Source organism: Dendrobates tinctorius, unplaced genomic scaffold (assembly GCF_039654945.1).
Source record: "Dendrobates tinctorius isolate UK_male_01 unplaced genomic scaffold, ASM3965494v1 ptg000003l, whole genome shotgun sequence".
Classification (NCBI taxonomy): Eukaryota; Metazoa; Chordata; class Amphibia; order Anura; family Dendrobatidae; genus Dendrobates; species Dendrobates tinctorius.
In genome coordinates this window covers 68,697,664-68,715,770 of record NW_027361671.1, presented here as the reverse complement: position 1 = coordinate 68,715,770, position 18,107 = coordinate 68,697,664, and the positions used below count along the sequence as shown (strand labels likewise).

At 41.8% G+C, this 18,107-nt stretch overlaps 2 protein-coding genes across 4 annotated transcripts in view; both read right to left on the bottom strand.

The window, feature by feature from the left end:
• Positions 1 to 18,107, bottom strand: part of SNCAIP (synuclein alpha interacting protein) — a 320,769-nt gene that overhangs the window by 173,787 nt on the left and 128,875 nt on the right. The window lies entirely within an intron of this gene.
• LOC141091348 (uncharacterized) lies at positions 11,867 to 13,329 on the bottom strand. The gene has a single exon (XM_073576927.1). It carries the CDS (start codon positions 12,863 to 12,865, stop codon positions 11,867 to 11,869), a length of 999 nt encoding a protein of 332 aa, XP_073433028.1. The 5' UTR covers positions 12,866 to 13,329.

Genomic DNA, 18,107 nt, shown 5'->3' with positions numbered 1-18,107 from the left:
TCTTTATCCTTGGAAAAATGTAATAAAAGTTCTAAAAAAAAAAGTCCCTTTTAATCAATAAGGAAAACTTAGAGCAGGCTCTGAGGGCACCATCACAGTGCTGGTCCTGGGTTCAAACCCCCCCAAGGACCACATCTGCAAGGAGATTGTATGTTGTCCCTGTGTGTGAGTGGGTTTCCTTCAGGTCCTGTAGTTTCCTCCCCCCACTCCAAAGACATACTGATAGGGAATACAGATTGTAAGCCCCAATGGGGACAGTGATGATTATGTCTGTAATGCGCTATGGATTTAGTGGTAATATACAAGCGAGTAAAACCAATAAAAAAAATATCCCCCATTGTCTGTTGTGGGTTTCTTCAGAGTTCTCCGGTTTCCTCCCATATTCCAAAGACATACTGATAGGGAATCTAGATTGTGAGACCCAATGGGGATAGTGATAATAATGTATGTAAAGTGCAGTGGATTATGATAGCGCTATATAAGCAAAGCATAATGAATAATAAACAGTAATTATCTCCCAAAAAATTGATGGTTAAAATGGCTCCAGCTATAGAAGAGATGAGCTTGCCATGTTATTGAGATATTACAATGTCTTGTCTGGTTTTTTTTACAGTACTGCAAATATACCCCGAGATATTCACTGCACACAAAAATTAAACATATTCATTTCTGCTATACCTTCAGATGAGATCTTCAGCTCCACTGATCACACAACCAGCAACTTCTTAAACTATTCGGACTATTCATTCCCTAACTAAAGGTCCTGTTACGTGGACCCACCGGCGACAAGATATGATCAACAATTGGTTGATCTTTTACTGGTCGGCAATCGTTTAAATGGATGTTTAAAAAGGCAGATCAAAGTAAATTGTGCAAATTAATCACTCACTAATCATAGGCTGCCATATTTCTTGGCAGTGCAAGTCGTATTTAAACAAGACAATGCGCCACTGGGAATGATGATGTTCTGCTATGTCTGTATCAGGCTATAGGACCTTTTACACATAGCGATATCGCTAAAGCGTCACCGATTTTGTAACGCAACAGCGATATCGCAACGATCTCGCTACATGTGACACCTCCTATCCACCCCCCGCTGGATAGAACTGATCGCGCAGGAACATCCTGGGCCATTTTCTTCTCATTGCATCCCGCTTGCGCCGACTAGCGATGCATGGACGCAGGCGGAAGTCGTCATCATCGCTGCCGTGTGACAGGGAGGAGCGACCGCCGAGCATCGCTGGATCGTTGCTGCGTCGCTGGTGAGATCTGCCTGTTTGCCAGCTCACTAGCGACCATTTAGCAATGCACCAGCGATCCTGATCATTGTCGGGATCGCTGGTGCATCGCTAAATGTAACGGGACCCTATCAGTAAATTGACCATGTAAATTCATGCACTCTTCCTGCTAGCCTTAAAGGGGTTGTCTAATGTTTGTTCTTCAGGAGCACACCACTTCTCTGCCTCCCACATTCCTGCTTGCCTGGAGGCAGTGAGCTTCTGAAGACTGATACTTCAGGCATGGCTAAGCCTGTACTGTGCACTCGCTAACATTGCAGAGTTCTGATGGTGGCCAGATCCAGTGATTTGGCCAGGTTCAAAGCAGCTCTTACAATCTGTTTAGCAAATAACTTGCAAGTGTGCAAGAGCATGACAGCGCAGCAAACACTGCTTCTGATCGGTGGTAAAATCATTACCGCCGGTCAGAGAGCCGCGGTTCCTACCCTGTCAAATGACGTGAGCAGCAGCTGTAATCAGAGGTATAAAGTTTAGCTCCGGTCACTGGCGCAGGCTGATGAGACTACTGCTCCCATCAGACTACACCTCCTGCCGTTTTTTTCAAAATTATTTAAATAAATAATTTCCCCCATTTTTGACAACCAGCCTTGCTAAAGCAGACAGCTGGGTGCTGGTATTATCAGGCTGGTAAAGGGCTATGGATATTGCCCCCCCAGCCTAAAAATAGCAGCCCGCAGCTGCCCAGAAAAGTTACCTTTATAAGACACCTATGCATTACTAATCCTATAGTTGGGGGGAATTCTACACGTCATTTTTAAAAAAATTTTATTTAAATAATTAAAAAAAAAAAAAAACAGTGTGGGGACTCCTCTGTTCTCGATACCCAGCCTTGCTAAAGCTGACAGCTGGGGTTGCAGCCCCCAGCTGTCAGTTTTGACTGGCTGGTTATCAAAAATACAGGGAAAACCAACGCTATTTTCTTTTAAAAATTATTTAGAGAGCAGGCCCCAGGTGATGAATACTCCCATCAGGCGCTGCCTGCTCTCACTGTTATTAGCGTCAGCAGGCGTAGGCTAATGAGAGCAGTAGTCCCATCAGCCTGCACTAGTGACCAGAGGTAAATCAGAAGTCGTGTTTGCCGCACTATCATGCACATGACAGCATGTCAAACACTGGATGATCGAGCCACCTATTCAAGTGCATGGGATCTGGGTTCGAGTCCGGTTCTGGTACCTGATCTCAAACTTTTTTTTTTTTAACTGTTTAGCCGAACCTACTGTACCCGAACATCCAGTGGTCAGCCCATCTCTAATCGACATTATGCCCTTACACTTACTAGCTATCAATCTTTACTACTATATTACTAAAAGTCTCCTATGTGCGCTGTGCTCAATGTATATGTTGGAAAAGATACAAAGCATGACGCCAAGGTCTGGTAACTTCCAGAAATCATGCTTGCAACAGTTCTAGATTACACTGATTGAACTCATATAAAGTAAAGTAACTACTGAACAGGAACATAAAACCGGAGTAGTGGCATGACATCACTTAGAGAAAATCACAAACATTTGTCAGTGAATCCAAGGAACAATATTTCAGAGCATTTCTTTCCCTCACGCAAGGTCCAGTGAAATCCCTATTGTATTGCAGTCTTATGCTGGAACACAAAGACAGATGATACAGAGAGCAGAGGTCAATGGAGCCGCAGGCACAAGGCTCATGTAGATCTGTTAAATTGGAATAATGTATACTGAAGTGTGCCTACTGCCTAATATACATTGACACCCTCTACTATGTGCTATAAGGTTATCAATATGTTACAAATCCTTGAGATTTTAACGGACAGAATTGGATCACAATTTACTCAACCGTATGTATTTACAGAAACCGATTTCTTTCAAATATAGTTGTTTTTGTGCCAAAAACAAACCATGATTTACATTCATTTTTTGCAGTAGATTTTAATTTTATATATACCGTGGGAAAACAAGTATTTGATACAATGCCGATTTTGCAAGTTTTACCACCTACAAAGAATGGAGAGGTCTGTAATTTTTATCATAGGTACACTTCACCTGTGAGACAAAATCTAAAAATAAAAAACAGAAAATCACATTGTATGATTTTTACATAATAAAATTGCATTTTTTTGCATGAAATAAGTATTTGATTACCTACCAACCAGCATGAATTCTGTCTCTCACAGACCTGTTAGTTTTTCTTTAAGAAGCCTTTCAACTGTCCACTCATTATCTGTATTAATTGAAGCTGCTTGAACTTGTTCCCTGCATAAAAGACACCTGTCCACACAATCAATCACACTCCAACCTCTCCACCATGGTCAAGACCAAAGAGCTCTCAAAGGACACCAGAGACAAAATTGTATAGATGGGCTACAGGAGAAGAGGCAAGCAGCTTGGTGAGAAGGCAACAACTGTTGGCACAAACATCATATACCGTATTGAAGGGAGGATGGTTGGGGTCATGTATCGCAAGATTTTGGCCACCAACCCCTTTCCCTCATTAAGAAAGAGCATTAAAGATGAGTCACGGCTGGGTCTTCCAGCATGACAATGAACCAAAACACACAGCCAGGGCATCTAAGGAGTAGCTCTGTAAGAAGCATTTCAAGGTCCTGGAGTGGCCTAGCCAGTCTCCAGACCTGAACCCAATAGAAAATCTTTGGAGGGAGCTGAAACTCAATGTTGCCTAGAGACAGCCCCGAAACTGAAAGATCTGGAGATGAGCTGTATGGAGGAGTGGGCCAAAATCCCTGCTGCAGTGTGTGCTAACTTGGTCAAGAACTACAGGAAACGTCTGATCTCTGTAATTGCAAACAAAGGTTTCTGTACCAAAAATTAAGTTCTGTTTTTCTGTTGTATCAAATACTAATTTCGTGCAATAAAATCCAAATTAATTATGTAAAAATCATACAATGAGATTTTCTGGATATATTTTTAAGATTATGTCTCATAGTTGAAGTGTACTTGTGATAAAAGTTACAGACCTCGCCATTCATGTAAGTGGGAAAACTTGCAAAATCAGCAATGTATCAAATACTTATTTTCCCCACTGTATATATAGTGATGCTTAAAGGTTTGTGAACCCTTAATGCCCGATGCATGCACACTACAATTCAGGCAGGATAGAGAGAAGTAGGCCTGCGCAGGAGCGCGATGGACGACATTGTGTGGATGCGTCATCCACATGAAGCAAGAAGGACGATGACTACAAGAACAGAGGAGTCGGATGGGAACAATGACACCCATCGTAGGTGTGAATAATAGCAGCTATCTTTTGTTTTGTGTAGGGCCCATTGGGGACTTACAGTCATGGCCAAAAGTATTGACACCCCTGCAATTCTGTCAGATAATATTCAGTTTCTTCCTGAAAATGATTGCAAACACAAATTCTTTGGTATTATTATCTTCATTTAATTTGTCTTAAATGAAAAAACACAAAAGAGAATGAAGCAAAAAGCAAAACACTGATCATTTCACACAAAACTCCAAAAATGGGCCGGACAAAAGTATTGGGACCCTCAGCCTAATACTTGGTTGCACAACCTTTAGCCAAAATAACTGCGACCAACCGCTTCCGGTAACCATCAATGAGTTTCTTACAATGCTCTGCTGGAATTTTAGACCATTGTTCTTTGGCAAACTACTCCAGGTCCCTGATATTTGAAGGGTGCCTTCTCCAAACTGCCATTTTTAGATCTCTCCACAGGTGTTCTATGGGATTCAGGTCTGGACTCATTGCTGGCCACCTTAGAAGTCTCCAGTGCTTTCTCTCAAACCATTTTCTAGTGCTTTTTGAAGTGTGTTTTGAGTTATTGTCCTGCTGGAAGACCCATGACCTCTGAGGTAGACCCAGCTTTCTCACACTGGGCCCTAAATTATGCTGCAAAATTTGTTGGTAGTCTTCTGACTTCATAATGCCATGCACACGGTCAAGCAGTCCAGTGCCAGAGGCAGCAAAGCAACCCCAAAACATCAGGGAACCTCCGCCATGTTTGACTGTAGGGACCGTGTACTTTTCTTTGAATGCCTCTTTTTTCTCCTGTTAACTCTATGTTGATGCTTTTGCCCTAAAAGCTCTACTTTTGTCTCATCTGACCAGAGAACATTCTTCCAAAATGTTTTAGGCTTTCAGGTAAGTTTTGGCAAACTCCAGCCTGGCTTTTTTATGTCTCGGGGTAAGAAGTGGAGTCTTCCTGGGTCTCCTACCATACAGTCCCTTTTCATTCAGATGCCGACGGATAGTACGGGTTGACACCGTTGTACCCTCGGACTGCAGGGCAGCTTGAACTTGTTTGGATGTTAGTGGAGGTTCTTTATCCAACATCCGCACAATCTTGCGTTGAAATCTCTTGTCAATTTTTCTTTTCCGGCCACATCTAGGGAGGTTAGCCACAGTGCCATGGGCTTTAAACTTGTTGATGACACTGTGCACGGTAGACACAGGAACATTCAGGTCTTTGGAGATGGACTTGTAGCCTTGAGATTGCTCATGCTTCCTCACAATTTGGTTTCTCAAGTCCTCAGACAGTTCTTTGGTCTTCTTTCTTTTCTCCGTGCTCAATGTGGTACACACAAGGACACAGGACAGAGGTTGAGTCAACTTTAATCCATGTCAACTGGCTGCAGGTGTGATTTAGTTATTGCCAACACCTGTTAGGTGCCACAGGTAAGTTATAGGTGCTGTTAATTACACAAATTAGAGAAGCATCACATGATTTTTCGAACAGTGCCAATACTTTTGTCCACCCTCTTTGTTATGTTTGGTGTGGAATTGTATCCAATTTGGCTTTAGGACAATTCTTTTTGTGTTTTTTCATTTAAGACAAATTAAATGAAGATAATAATACCAAAGAATTTGTGTTTGCAATCATTTTCAGGAAGAAACTGAGTATTATCTGACAGAATTGCAGGGGTGTCAATACTTTTGGCCATGACTGTATATACAGCATTCTAGTATGCTGTAACAGGTAGGGTGTCCCTACTTTATACGGGAAAAACCTGGTGACAGGTCCCCTTTAAGAAAGTTGTTTATCTTTGCATTTAGGAAGCAAATGAACAATGAGAAAAAATTCTGTGCAACGTTGTACATAGCCTTTAAGTTAGCACTGCAATCAAGTTTTTATAAATAAGAACTTTAATCCAATAATTATTTTGCATTAATGCTAAAGCCATTGAATTACAAGTGATCTCACACAATAAAAATAGCCTAGCCCTGATTATTTTCAATGTTATATACTGTATATCTTGCATACTATATGAAAGCATGCATGTAAGATGCAGTAACCATCGCTTAACATGCTTGGCAGAACCCAAGATCTGACACGAGCTCATTAACAAGGAAAACTGACTATACCTGATGTCCACATTCTGGCAGTCCTGTGTGAAACCAGCTGAAGAGGAAAAACAGATGCTTGAGCTCATTTAATGACCTTCACTTTGAAACAAGGGCAAGAATGTGACCGACTTATGATATTTTGGGATAAAAGAGTCGCCACTAATTATCCTCATTTATGCAAATACAATAAAAGTCATGTAACTGTTTGGAAAAGTGGAAAGTTTTTGTTTTTAAATCTAGCAACAGATTTGTGCCATTTGATAGTTATACTGATCTCTAACTGAATCCATATTTACAAATCATCACGACAGGGAATATGAATTATTCCAACCTGACATTGTAACTTAATGCATAATCTAAACACCCCTCAGGTGCTATAAAAGTTGCAGAACGCATTCTTTTAATCATATAATTAAATTCACCATGGTGTCAAGTGACTGTCCAACCCATCTCACTGGCAATGGGCTTCTTCTTGAAGCTCCTTCCCTAAGAATTCATCCCTTGGGGATGTTAACACCACGAACTTTAATCCTTTTCATATTTCAGCATTGTATTTCCGTTTCGCCTTGGACTAAGCTCTCTGCTTGGACGTGGCTCTCTTTTGGGGAGATAGACTGAAAGTAAATCTGAGCATCCAGAAAATATTTTATGTCTTTGGCTGTGAAAAAACGTAGAGGCTGGCTCCAGGTTATAAACTACTACTGGATTCCAAAAATAGCGGACTCAGAAATAATGAGTTTTCCACTGAAACAGAAATACCTTAAGGTTCCAAATGAAGTAGTTTAATAAATCGGGCCTTGGCTTTCTTATCCTGGAGCAAATTTACAATTAATTAAAAAAAATTCTTATGTTATATTTGTACAAATCATGTGAAAAAAAATCTAAGATAGATAAAATACCTGTTAAGCCCATAAATAGTATTTACCGTGTATCCATTTCCATTCACAATTGCCTTGATAAGGTGTTTAAATACAGTGGTGCGCAAATAGTAAACAGTATACATCACAGGGTCAAAGCAGATCTTGATGTTAAAACCCCCATACACATTAGATAAGAACTGGCCAAACCTACCGGTCCCAGTGGATCAACTTAATGTGTGTCCTCTCGAATCTTTCCCCGCAGATGTTATCGGAGAAGAGAAGGATCCGGCCGGATGAATTTCAACGACCATTGATTATGTTTGGCATGCAGATTGGCTAAGCCAGATATCTCATAGATAACACAGGAGACGAGCATTCCTGTGCATGGGAAAGACGGGAGAGATAGCGGGAGAGATAGCGGACAGCCAGCAATTGTTCGTTTGACAGCTATCTAATTTATATGAGGAGGCCAATAGTCTATTCTCTTGCCGACTTCAACACACAGTTGGACATACAGTTTTCTCATAGAGGTTCATGCTTCAGTGCCTGCCATTTGCCAAATCCAAGGACTTGCACACAACTTATTCCTTCCAAAGAACATACTAAGGACCAGGGGGCACTCATTAAGGGTGGAAGAAAGCTGATTCCGGCAATTAAATAGGAAAGGGTTTTTATACAGATCAAGCAGTTAGACTGTGGAATGCCCTACTACAAGCAGAAAAAATGGCATACACTAACAAGTTTTAAAACAGTGCTGGGTGATTTCCTCAATACACATAACATTGTGGGTTATAGTTAATTTGGTGACAAAATTAACAATAGGTGGAGAAAACTTGAACTTTATGGGCCTTGGTCTTTTTGCAATCTATGCAACTATAGCTGCAAGGAGCCTCCTAGCTCCACCTTTCCCTTTTGTGCTTCATTTTAAAAGTGAATGTGCTTGATGATCCTCATAATTTTTTGGAATGCACACCATTGCTTGCGGTTACCTACAAACGTCACTTCCGTGTCGTCAGTGTCCTCATAATTTTTTGGAAAGCACACCATTGCTTGCGGTTACCTACAAACGTCACTTCTGTGTCGTCAGTGTCCTCATAATTTTTTGGAATGCACACCATTGCTTGTGGTTACCTACAAACGTCACTTCCGTGTCATCAGTGAACCGCTGACTTCACCTCGGGAGACTGGCCAACAGCTATCTGATGGGCCTGGCCAACCTTAGGGTACCATTACACTTAGCGATGCACCAGCGATCCCGACAACAATATGGATCGCTGGTGCATCGCTAAGTGGTCGTTAGTGAGCTGCCACACAGGCAGATCTCACCAGCGACATAGCAGGGTTCGGGGGTCGCTACTTACCTGTCAGACGCGGCGATCCTGACGTCCTCCCACTCGCGTCCACGCGTCGCTCGTCGGCGCCACAGGATGCCCAGCAGGAAGCGCCCAACGAGAAATGGTCCAGGACGCTCTCGCGCGACCAGTGATGAGCAGTGGGGGAGCCGGTCGGAGGTAAGTATCAGACATAGCGATATCGCTAGCAATATCACTGCTACGTCACAAAATCGGTGATGTTACAGCGTGCATAACGGGGGCTTTACTCTTATCTCCTCATTCAAAACGTATGCTCAGCCTGACCTCAGCACCCATAATGATGCAACCTTCTGAAAAGTCTTCATGTAATAAGATAGAAAAATGTGCACAACGATGCAGAAACTTTCTACTGCTATACATACCAGGCAGCCTTTACTATCTAATCACCGGTGTCTTCACAACTTTGGCATCTATGAAGTCTGCACTATCAATACACTAACTGGAAAGCCAATACATATGTTCTAAGTTACTCTGAAATAGTGGAAACGCTGGACTAGGTCACAAAATCCAAGACCACATAGTTTTTTCTTTTTTATTCAGAGATTTGTGGTTACCATTACCAAGGATCTATGAAAAACTGAACTTACTTCCAATAAAAGGTATCATAGGCTATAAATAATTCAGCTTTTCACCAAGACAATTTAGGCTAACAAGCGGAGTTAGACAGGAGCAAATGCGAGAGGAAAATATGCCAAATAATAAAATAACATTTTATTTTATATTATAACTCTTTTATACCTATACCTTGGAAAGCATCTTATATATTTAATATGCAACAAATTTACAGTATAAATATAGGTTACAGCACAATAATGGATTACCATATAGAATCGGTGTGAAATTCAATATGGGTGTGAGAATCAAAACTAGTTAGAATCAAAACTCTCATAACACACTTAGTCTCCGATGTCTTCATGGGAAGCCAAAGTGTCTAATTTAATTATAGATTTGCTATATGATAGCCAAAACGTATGAAACATAACACAGCAACAAATCACAGCACAGAACTTAAGTTTTCAGTAGCAAAACACAAAATTAAAGCTGTGCTGTGATTTCTTGCTAAGGGCAACATAGACAGCTTTGCTTTTAGACAGTTTAGTAAGTTATAAGCCAACACATCCTACATTGGACTACCGATACATTTGATTAAGATGGAAGTGTTGCCTTCACTTATTCTTCTGTACTTTTACTGGTGGCTCAAATAAACCATGAGCAACAGTGGGATGTGCACCAGGGTACCCCAGATTCGCACGGTGTGCTGCTCAAACCACTAGTTTTATAAATCTCATCATTGAGTTGCCTTCTTTGTAGACATTTGTAACTCCATTCAGTAGCTCATTATATCTGCTTTATCTGCATCACGGTGTCTTCCATTGTACTTGTCATCTCAGTTGACACTCACATTTCCTAGTTATGACTGGCTAATCTAGAACATACCGAGATAACATGTTGCCCTTAGGATAGGTTATCAATATCAATGGACAATCTGCTCCAATCAGCTCATCCTAGCTGAAGTCTTGAGGACAGGGGAACGATGAGGCCAGACAATTGATCCCACACAAATATAAAAATTTTTTATCAAATCTCAATTTTTGTAGACTAGAATAATCATTTAACTGTCTCTGAAACCATCCCAAATCCTATTAATCCTAGTTGACATCATACTCTGATATAACGGAAGCAGCTGTAATTCTAAATTATGGTAGCAGTGCAATAATTTAAAGCGAACCTATCAGCAGTTTTGACCGATCTAAGATGCGGCCACTGCCTTTCAGGGCTTATCTTCAGCATTCTATAATGTTGTAGATAAGCCCCCCTGATCCGACCTGAAAGATAAGAAAAATAAGTTTTATTATACTCACCCGGGGTCGGCCTGGTCCGATGGGTCTCGTGGTCCGGGTCCATCACCTCCCATCTTCTTGCGACGCCGTCCTCTTGCTTGCTTCATGGCTCCCCGGCATTGTACTCATGCGCAGGTGTCCTTCTCTGCACTGTTGAGGGCAGAGCAAAGTACTGCAGTGGCTAGGTGCTGGGAAAGGTCAGAGAGGCGCAGTGCCTACGCACTGCAGGAATTTGCTCTGCCCTCAACAGGGCAGATAATTACGCCTGTGCAGGAGCGCGATGCCTGTGAAGCAAGCAGGAGGGTAGCATCGCAAGAAGATGTGAGGCACCGGACCCGGACCTGCGACACCCATTGGATCGGACTGCACCCCAGATGGGTATAATAAAACTTATTTTTCTTATCTTTCAGGTTGGATCGGGGGCTTATCTACAGCATTACAGAATGCTGTAGATAAGCCCTGAAAGCCAGTAGCCGTACCTTATATCGGCGAAACCTGGTGACAGGTTCCCTTTAAAACAAATTGGTTTGTTCATTAATTTAATATAAATAATTACATATGTATAAAACAACAATAACTAAGGCTCTGTTGCCATGGCTTTGACTTTTAGATGATCCGGGCGGCACGGTGGCTCAGTGGTTAGCGCTGCAGCCTTGCAGCGCTGGGGTCCTGGGTTCGAATCCCACCAAGGACAACATCTGCAAGGAGTTTGTATGTTCTCCCCGTGTTTGCGTGGGTTTCCTCCGGGTACTCCGGTTTCCTCCCACATTCTAAAGACATACTAATAGGGAGTTTAGATTGTGAGCCCCATCGGGGACAGTGATGATGTGTGTGCAAACTGTAAAGCGCTGCGGAATATGTTAGCGCTATATAAAAATAAAGATTATTATTATTATTATTATTATTATTATTATGATGGATCTGTCATGATCCACTATCATCCCTTTGAGAAATGTATTGTAATCAGATTTCCCCCCACTGACTCATAAAAGACATGTCAGGCTTCCATTATTTGATAAGATACTGCAGAACACTACACAATTCTGACCATCAAAAACAAGAGCAAACCTCATAAATGTTAAAAAGGAAACAAAACATAAATAGTAATGTTAAACTATATACACGCCTACTTGTGAGTCCAGACCGTTGCATTTTTGTAGAATAGTTTGCAAAGAATGATACAGTCTATAACAAGGTCAGTTTTCATTGACTAGTTCTTTGGGTATGGACTTTTGACTAGTAGGTGAAGTCTTGGGTTTATTGCTTGCGCAGCAGAAGGAGCTCAGTGACCTAATCTGCAAACTGATTTTGTAGTTAATTAACATGAGTAAGTAGGGGCAAATGCCGGAGTATCCTGAAAACAGCACAACAAGAAGGGTAGAAGTTAAATACCATGTCCTTATGTATTTCAAGAACAAGACGAGCACATAGTGGGCAACCCAAAGACCAGTGACTAGGACCATTAACAGCACAATCACTTTAGAAGCCCGAAGGACTTCAGTCTCCGAAGGGTCATGTCCAATCCAGATATTGCCATAAGTTGCTTTCTTTTGCTCATAAAAAAGAAGGATTATGCGAAAACAAACCAGAAGTAAACTTACTAAAGGAAGTAGATCAGTGATGACCATGAAGATCTGGTGATAATAAAATTCAATGGCACTATCTGGAAAATCAATATGACATTCTTCATGAAGAAAGCTGTGATGCAAGGAGGCTGTATCATTGAGAAAAGCTTGATTTTGCATAATATTCCCAAAAACTAGGTAAGGGCAACAAACTGCAATTCCTATGACCCACAAGACAAGCACAGCTATGAGATGATGCTTGCGCCATTTGCCATTTAGAGGTGTCCTCAGTGGATGGACAATTCGATTGAGCTTCACACAGTAGAATACAGCCAAGTAAAATGTGAACCAGATCTCCAGCTTAGTAGTTAATGATGCCGTAAACAATCCAAATTTGCAGACGTGAGAATTGGGGATCAATCCAACATTGAAAATAATATTTAAGGCATTGATCACAATATTTTTCATTAAGTGAGCAAATGCAAGGCTGAAAATGAGGGCAAATGATGTTGGCAGACGTCTTGTAATGCACTTCCACGTACAATAAATCAGGATGGCATTTCCCAGTAAACTTACAAAGATCAGGATGCAGCAGGCAATAACTTCTATGCTACTTGACGAAAGCTTCATTTTCAGTATCAGATGAAATTCCACAGAGATCTTGTCACTTCTTCGTGGAGAAAAGACTCAAGGAAGAATCTTTACGCAAACTCATTGTGCTGATTAATGAGAACATCACCTTTGGCAGGTAAGTATAAGAACGAGATGCAGAAAACCTGAGGTCTGCAAGTATACTGCAAGGCAGAGAAACGTATGTGGCAATGCCATGGGACTCAGTGATGGAAGAGAAAAACACATGCACACCTGTTAATTAAATCTTCAAGAAGCCTGGTAACAAAAGAGCAACAAATAATCATTTCTCTTGAGATTTCTAGCACAATCCACAATCTACTACCATTGCGTGAAAAAAAGGAATTGCACCTTTGTCATTATTCTTATTGGTAATCAGAAAAACTGAGTTATCGTAATGTTTCCCGCATAATCTGCGGTCATGTGACTATGTCTAATTATTAGATCAACTGATAGTAGATGTTCTTCACCGCCATCACAGACAACATTCAGTGCTTCCATCAATAACCTTCACCGGAAACATGAAAACCTTCACTGGGATCTTCGATAAGCAACAAAGTCATGGCTCTTATTTGTCGAATTACTTTCTAAGAAGGGGTATTTTTCCATATGTAACACCTTGCTTGTGAAACTGCACTGGTGGACTTATTGTGGTATTTTATTTATGTTGTGTTGTGCTCAGCATGGTTTGTGTTATTGACATTTCTTCTGATTAACCCCCTGGTGTCACGGGTGTGTCAGGTGTGACAGACAGTCAACCTGGATCCAGCTGTAGAAGGTCATTGCGATTAGCTCTACAAGCACCTTCTTGATTTTTGCATCTCTGTTATGGAGTGATATCCTTTTCCCGCTAGGACCCAACAGTTACATCCAAGTTCTGCTGCTAATTAACACACCTTTGCTGAAGGTTTAAATACATTCAGTCTCTTCAGCAGGGTGCTGGTGTTAGCTCATTTTCCCTTTGTCTAGTTATAAGTACTAGCAGTTGGCTATTGTCTTCTTGGAGTACTCTTAAGCCCCCGTCACACATAGCGATCTCGCTAGCGAGATCGCTGCTAAGTCACAAGTTTTGTGACGCAACAGCGATCTCACCAGCGAGATCGCTGTGTGAGACACTGACCAGCGACCGGCCCCCCTGCCGGTTATCGCTGATCGTCCTGGAATGGCCAGGACATTTTTTTGATCGCTGGTCTCCCGCTGGCCAGCACGCATCGCTGCGTGTGACAGGCGGGAGACCAGCGATCAGTGATCTGGCGCTGGTAACTAAGGTAGACACAGGGTTTCTAGGCGGCGCGCAGTGCTTAGAAACCTGATGTGTACTTTAGTTACCAGCGCGCTGGTGCAGGGAGCTGGTAACCAAGGTATACATCGGGTTTCTAAGTGCCGCGCGCCGCTTAGAAACCCGATGTGTACCTTGGTTACCAGCTCCATGCACCAGCGTGCTGGTAACTAAAGTACACAGTGGGTAACTAAGCGACGTGCGTCGCTTGTTTCCCCGTGTCGCTGGTGCTGATCGCTGGTGAAGCTGCCTGTTTGGCAGCTCACCAGCGATCATGTAGCAACACACCAGCGATCCTGACAAGGTCATATTGTTGTCGGAATCGCTGGTGTGTCGCTATGTGTGACGGGGCCCTTAGAGTATTGCTGGCGTGATATCTCAGTGGTCCCTCCCTATCCAGAGTCAACCACTAAGGTCAGGCAGGGATTAGGTTCCTGCTTGGCGATAGGTGTGAAACTTATTTAGGGACGTTTAGGGCAGTCAGGGTATTGTTAGCTCTGACTAGGGGACTCTACTTCCCCCTTCCATAGTGTTCGGGCTTCCCCTCCCTCTCCCCATTGTTGTGTTGATGTGCACCTTGCTTTTCCGTCACCCAGCAAGACACCTGGATGCCCAATTGGTTTTACCTTAGAGTTCTGACTCCTCTCTGCGTATAGATTCAAAAGAATTCTGATGAACATCATAGGTGGTAGAAAAGTAAATATAAATCTCTATATACTGTATAACTATTTTACAAAACTACCGTAGTGTGGATATAGGATGGACAACTGCATGTAAGAACCAATAAATCTAAAGAAGCAGGCAGTCATAAAGTCCAAAATGTAACATCATCTTTATTAAACATATAAAAAGATCACGCAGACAGATGGACATACAGGGCTAAAAAGGTGATAACAGCATCAAAAAACTTGCCCAAGGTGGGTATATCCATAAGAGTCACAGCGTCCACAGTAAGAAAACTAAACCACTACATTGTAAAATTGTACTCTAACAATAATATTAATCGTGTTCAAATACCCTAAGAGCCACATAGCAGTGTATAAACAATACCTTATGCAGAGTGGACCTCTCTCCAGGACAGACCCGCCCACCCCGACGCGCATTTCGGCAGTGCCTTCCTCAAAGGGCGTATAGATTCTTAGACTCAGTCAGCTCTGTATTTAGATTGCAACGTGTTCTCTCTGCTACCAACCAGATTTATTTGTTTTTATCCATCAGTTTGCTGTAACAGCGAGCAGCTACTCGTAGGATGCAATCACAGGGAAAAATGCAAAGTAGTACATCTGGGCAATAAAAATGAAAAAGCATATACAGAATGGGAGGAATAGTGCTAAGCAACAGCACATGTGAAAAAGACTTGGGTATACTAATAGATCATAAACTAAACATGAGTCAACAGTGTGATGCAGCAGCAAAAAGGTAAATACAATTCTGGGATGTATTAACAGAAGCATATAGTCCAGATCACGTGATCACGTCATTATCCCCCTCTACTTCTCTTTGGTCAGACCTCATCTGGAATACTGTGTCCAGTTTTGAGCACCACATTTTATGCCAACAATGTGAACGAGAATCCTGAAGTCTCAGCATGTCAGTCTGCAGCATGTCAATTCTTTTAGCGTTTGTGATGGAGCTTTCAATCATACTAATGAGTGTGGAAAATCTGTACCAAAAACATAAGTAAAGAACACAGCAAAAACTAGCGCTTTGCCTCTGCATTTTTCCTGGTAAGAGCTTCAGAAATGGTGCAAAAATCTATGCAGCACATAATCTTACAGTTTCCTATGGTACAAAATTGCAATATATCTGTAAAAATTGGATGCTATGTTGTGAGTCCATATGGCATCAGATGTTTTTTTTAAGCACCCATAGACTTGAAAGGGTGAGTCTCACCAGATTTACGGGTGCTCGTCTCCACTGTTCCACTGAATAACATTGGTCCGAGTGATGTCTGTTTTTTTCCACAGACAGCACTCAAACTGGAAATATGGTAGTGTGAACAAGCCCTAAAACAGATATCATTAGGATTGTTGTACTAGGACCTACACACTACAATAGCAACATTTTATTCATAAGATTCCAATTCCAATGAAAAAACAATAATTAAACGGGCTGGCTGTGATCGGCGTCACAATACATTGAGCTGCTATCTGCGAGAAGTAGAGGAAATGAGTAACGTTGGTACAACAGGCGATTAGTGTGCTACAAAACATTGTGGTGGAGCACTTATTCATAAAAATGACAAATACACGGCTATTACATACAGAGTATTTCACATGATGGAAGCGTGAGAATTCATGCAGACAAGCGAGATTTGGTTGCAGACTCATTTGCTTCTGGTTTTTACGTCAAGTAACATTTCCTGAAAATGATCATTATAATTGCTCAGAAAGGTTTTGGGTGAAAGAAAGAACAAAGGAAGAAAAAAAAATACCAGGCACTGTTATTTTATTCTTGGCCTTTCCAGCTCATGACATATTTGATTTATGTAACTAAGAGACTAAGTTCCAAGCAAAGGATCACCACATCCCAACCAACGCTTACTCAGAGTGTTCCCTTCTTATTAAAGTTCAACAGTTCAAAGCCGTCATTGTTAAGAGGCTCGCTGCAGAAGACAGAAGAGTCTGCCAGACTTTTTTTCCATATGCAAAGTGAATGATCTTGACACGACAAATCTTCTTTGAAGGATGCTCGGAAAAAGTTTTCTTCTTTGTGACAATCTAGACCCATAGACAGCCACTTTGTGAGATGGGCGAACAAGATCATCGAGCCCCCCGATCTCACGAACACCATGTAAGAGCGCACAATGGTCTTGTGCACGCTGCATGTCATATACCGTGTTCTGAATGGTACTAAATATACTGTCATCTGATGTTAACCACCAGGAGAAGCATCGGAGCACGCAAAGCAATGTGCTAAAGACATACAGAGTTTATATCAGTTTTTGTCGTGCCTATAAAAACAGCAAATAAAATTGGTTTATTCCCCCAGGATCCATATAAAGGGAACTTGCCGCATTATTAACTGTGAACTACTATGCACGTTAAAGGGGCAATATACATTTGTGACACAGCAATTAAATGACTTGGAACATTAATAAATACTTTCAGGTATTCATGAAGAACCATGCATGGGATGTTATAACTACAGTGGTGGAAATAAGTATTTGATCCCTTGCTGATTTTGTAAGTTTGCCCACTGACAAAGACATGAACATAATTTTAATGGTAGGTTCATTTTAACATTGAGAGATAGAATATCAAAAATAAAATCCAGAAAATGACAATGTATAAATTATATAAATTTATTTGCATTTTGACCCCTCTGGCTATCAAGACTTAATACTTGGTGGCAAAACCCTTGTTGGCAAGAAAGGCAGTCAGACGTTTTTGTAGTTGATGATGAGGTTTGCGCACATGTCAGGAGGAATTTTGGTCCACTCCTCCTTTGCAGATCATCTCTAAATCTGTCATGATCCAGCGTGGATCTGACAGATTTAAATGGAAAAGTGAACTTTTTTTTCCTTTGGCTAGGTGCCAAAGTGGGTTGATTGCCCCCGGTGGCCATTAGAATTATTACACGTGGTGTTTCATTCTAAGTTGCCCGGTGGTGGTGAGTGGTATCGCACCTTAGCTTTAGGGTTAATGTGCACGCAATTACAAATCAGGTGTTAGGCTCTATAAAAGGGAGCCAGGTGGGTTCAATCACGGCTGGTGATATTGTGTGTTAGTCATTCACAAGGAAGCCTTGGTGAATGAAGGAGCTGAACACAAGTCCTGCGCAGGCCAGCAAGAGGGGACGAGTGGCAGCTAGGTGGTCTGCAAGAAGGGCTGGCATGGCATGGTGGAGTCACAGTTTATGGCGTCGGCAGGAAGTGTTTGCATGGCTTGGTGGAGTGGCGACGATGGTGAGAGTTGCACTCACCATGCTGGACCTGGTTGCTGAGAGCTGGACTCAAGCATG

Excerpts from the sequence above, each read along its gene's own strand:
- LOC141091348 (XM_073576927.1), bottom strand. The coding sequence starts at position 12,865 with ATGAAGCTTTCGTCAAGTAGCATAGAAGTTATTGCCTGCTGCATCCTG.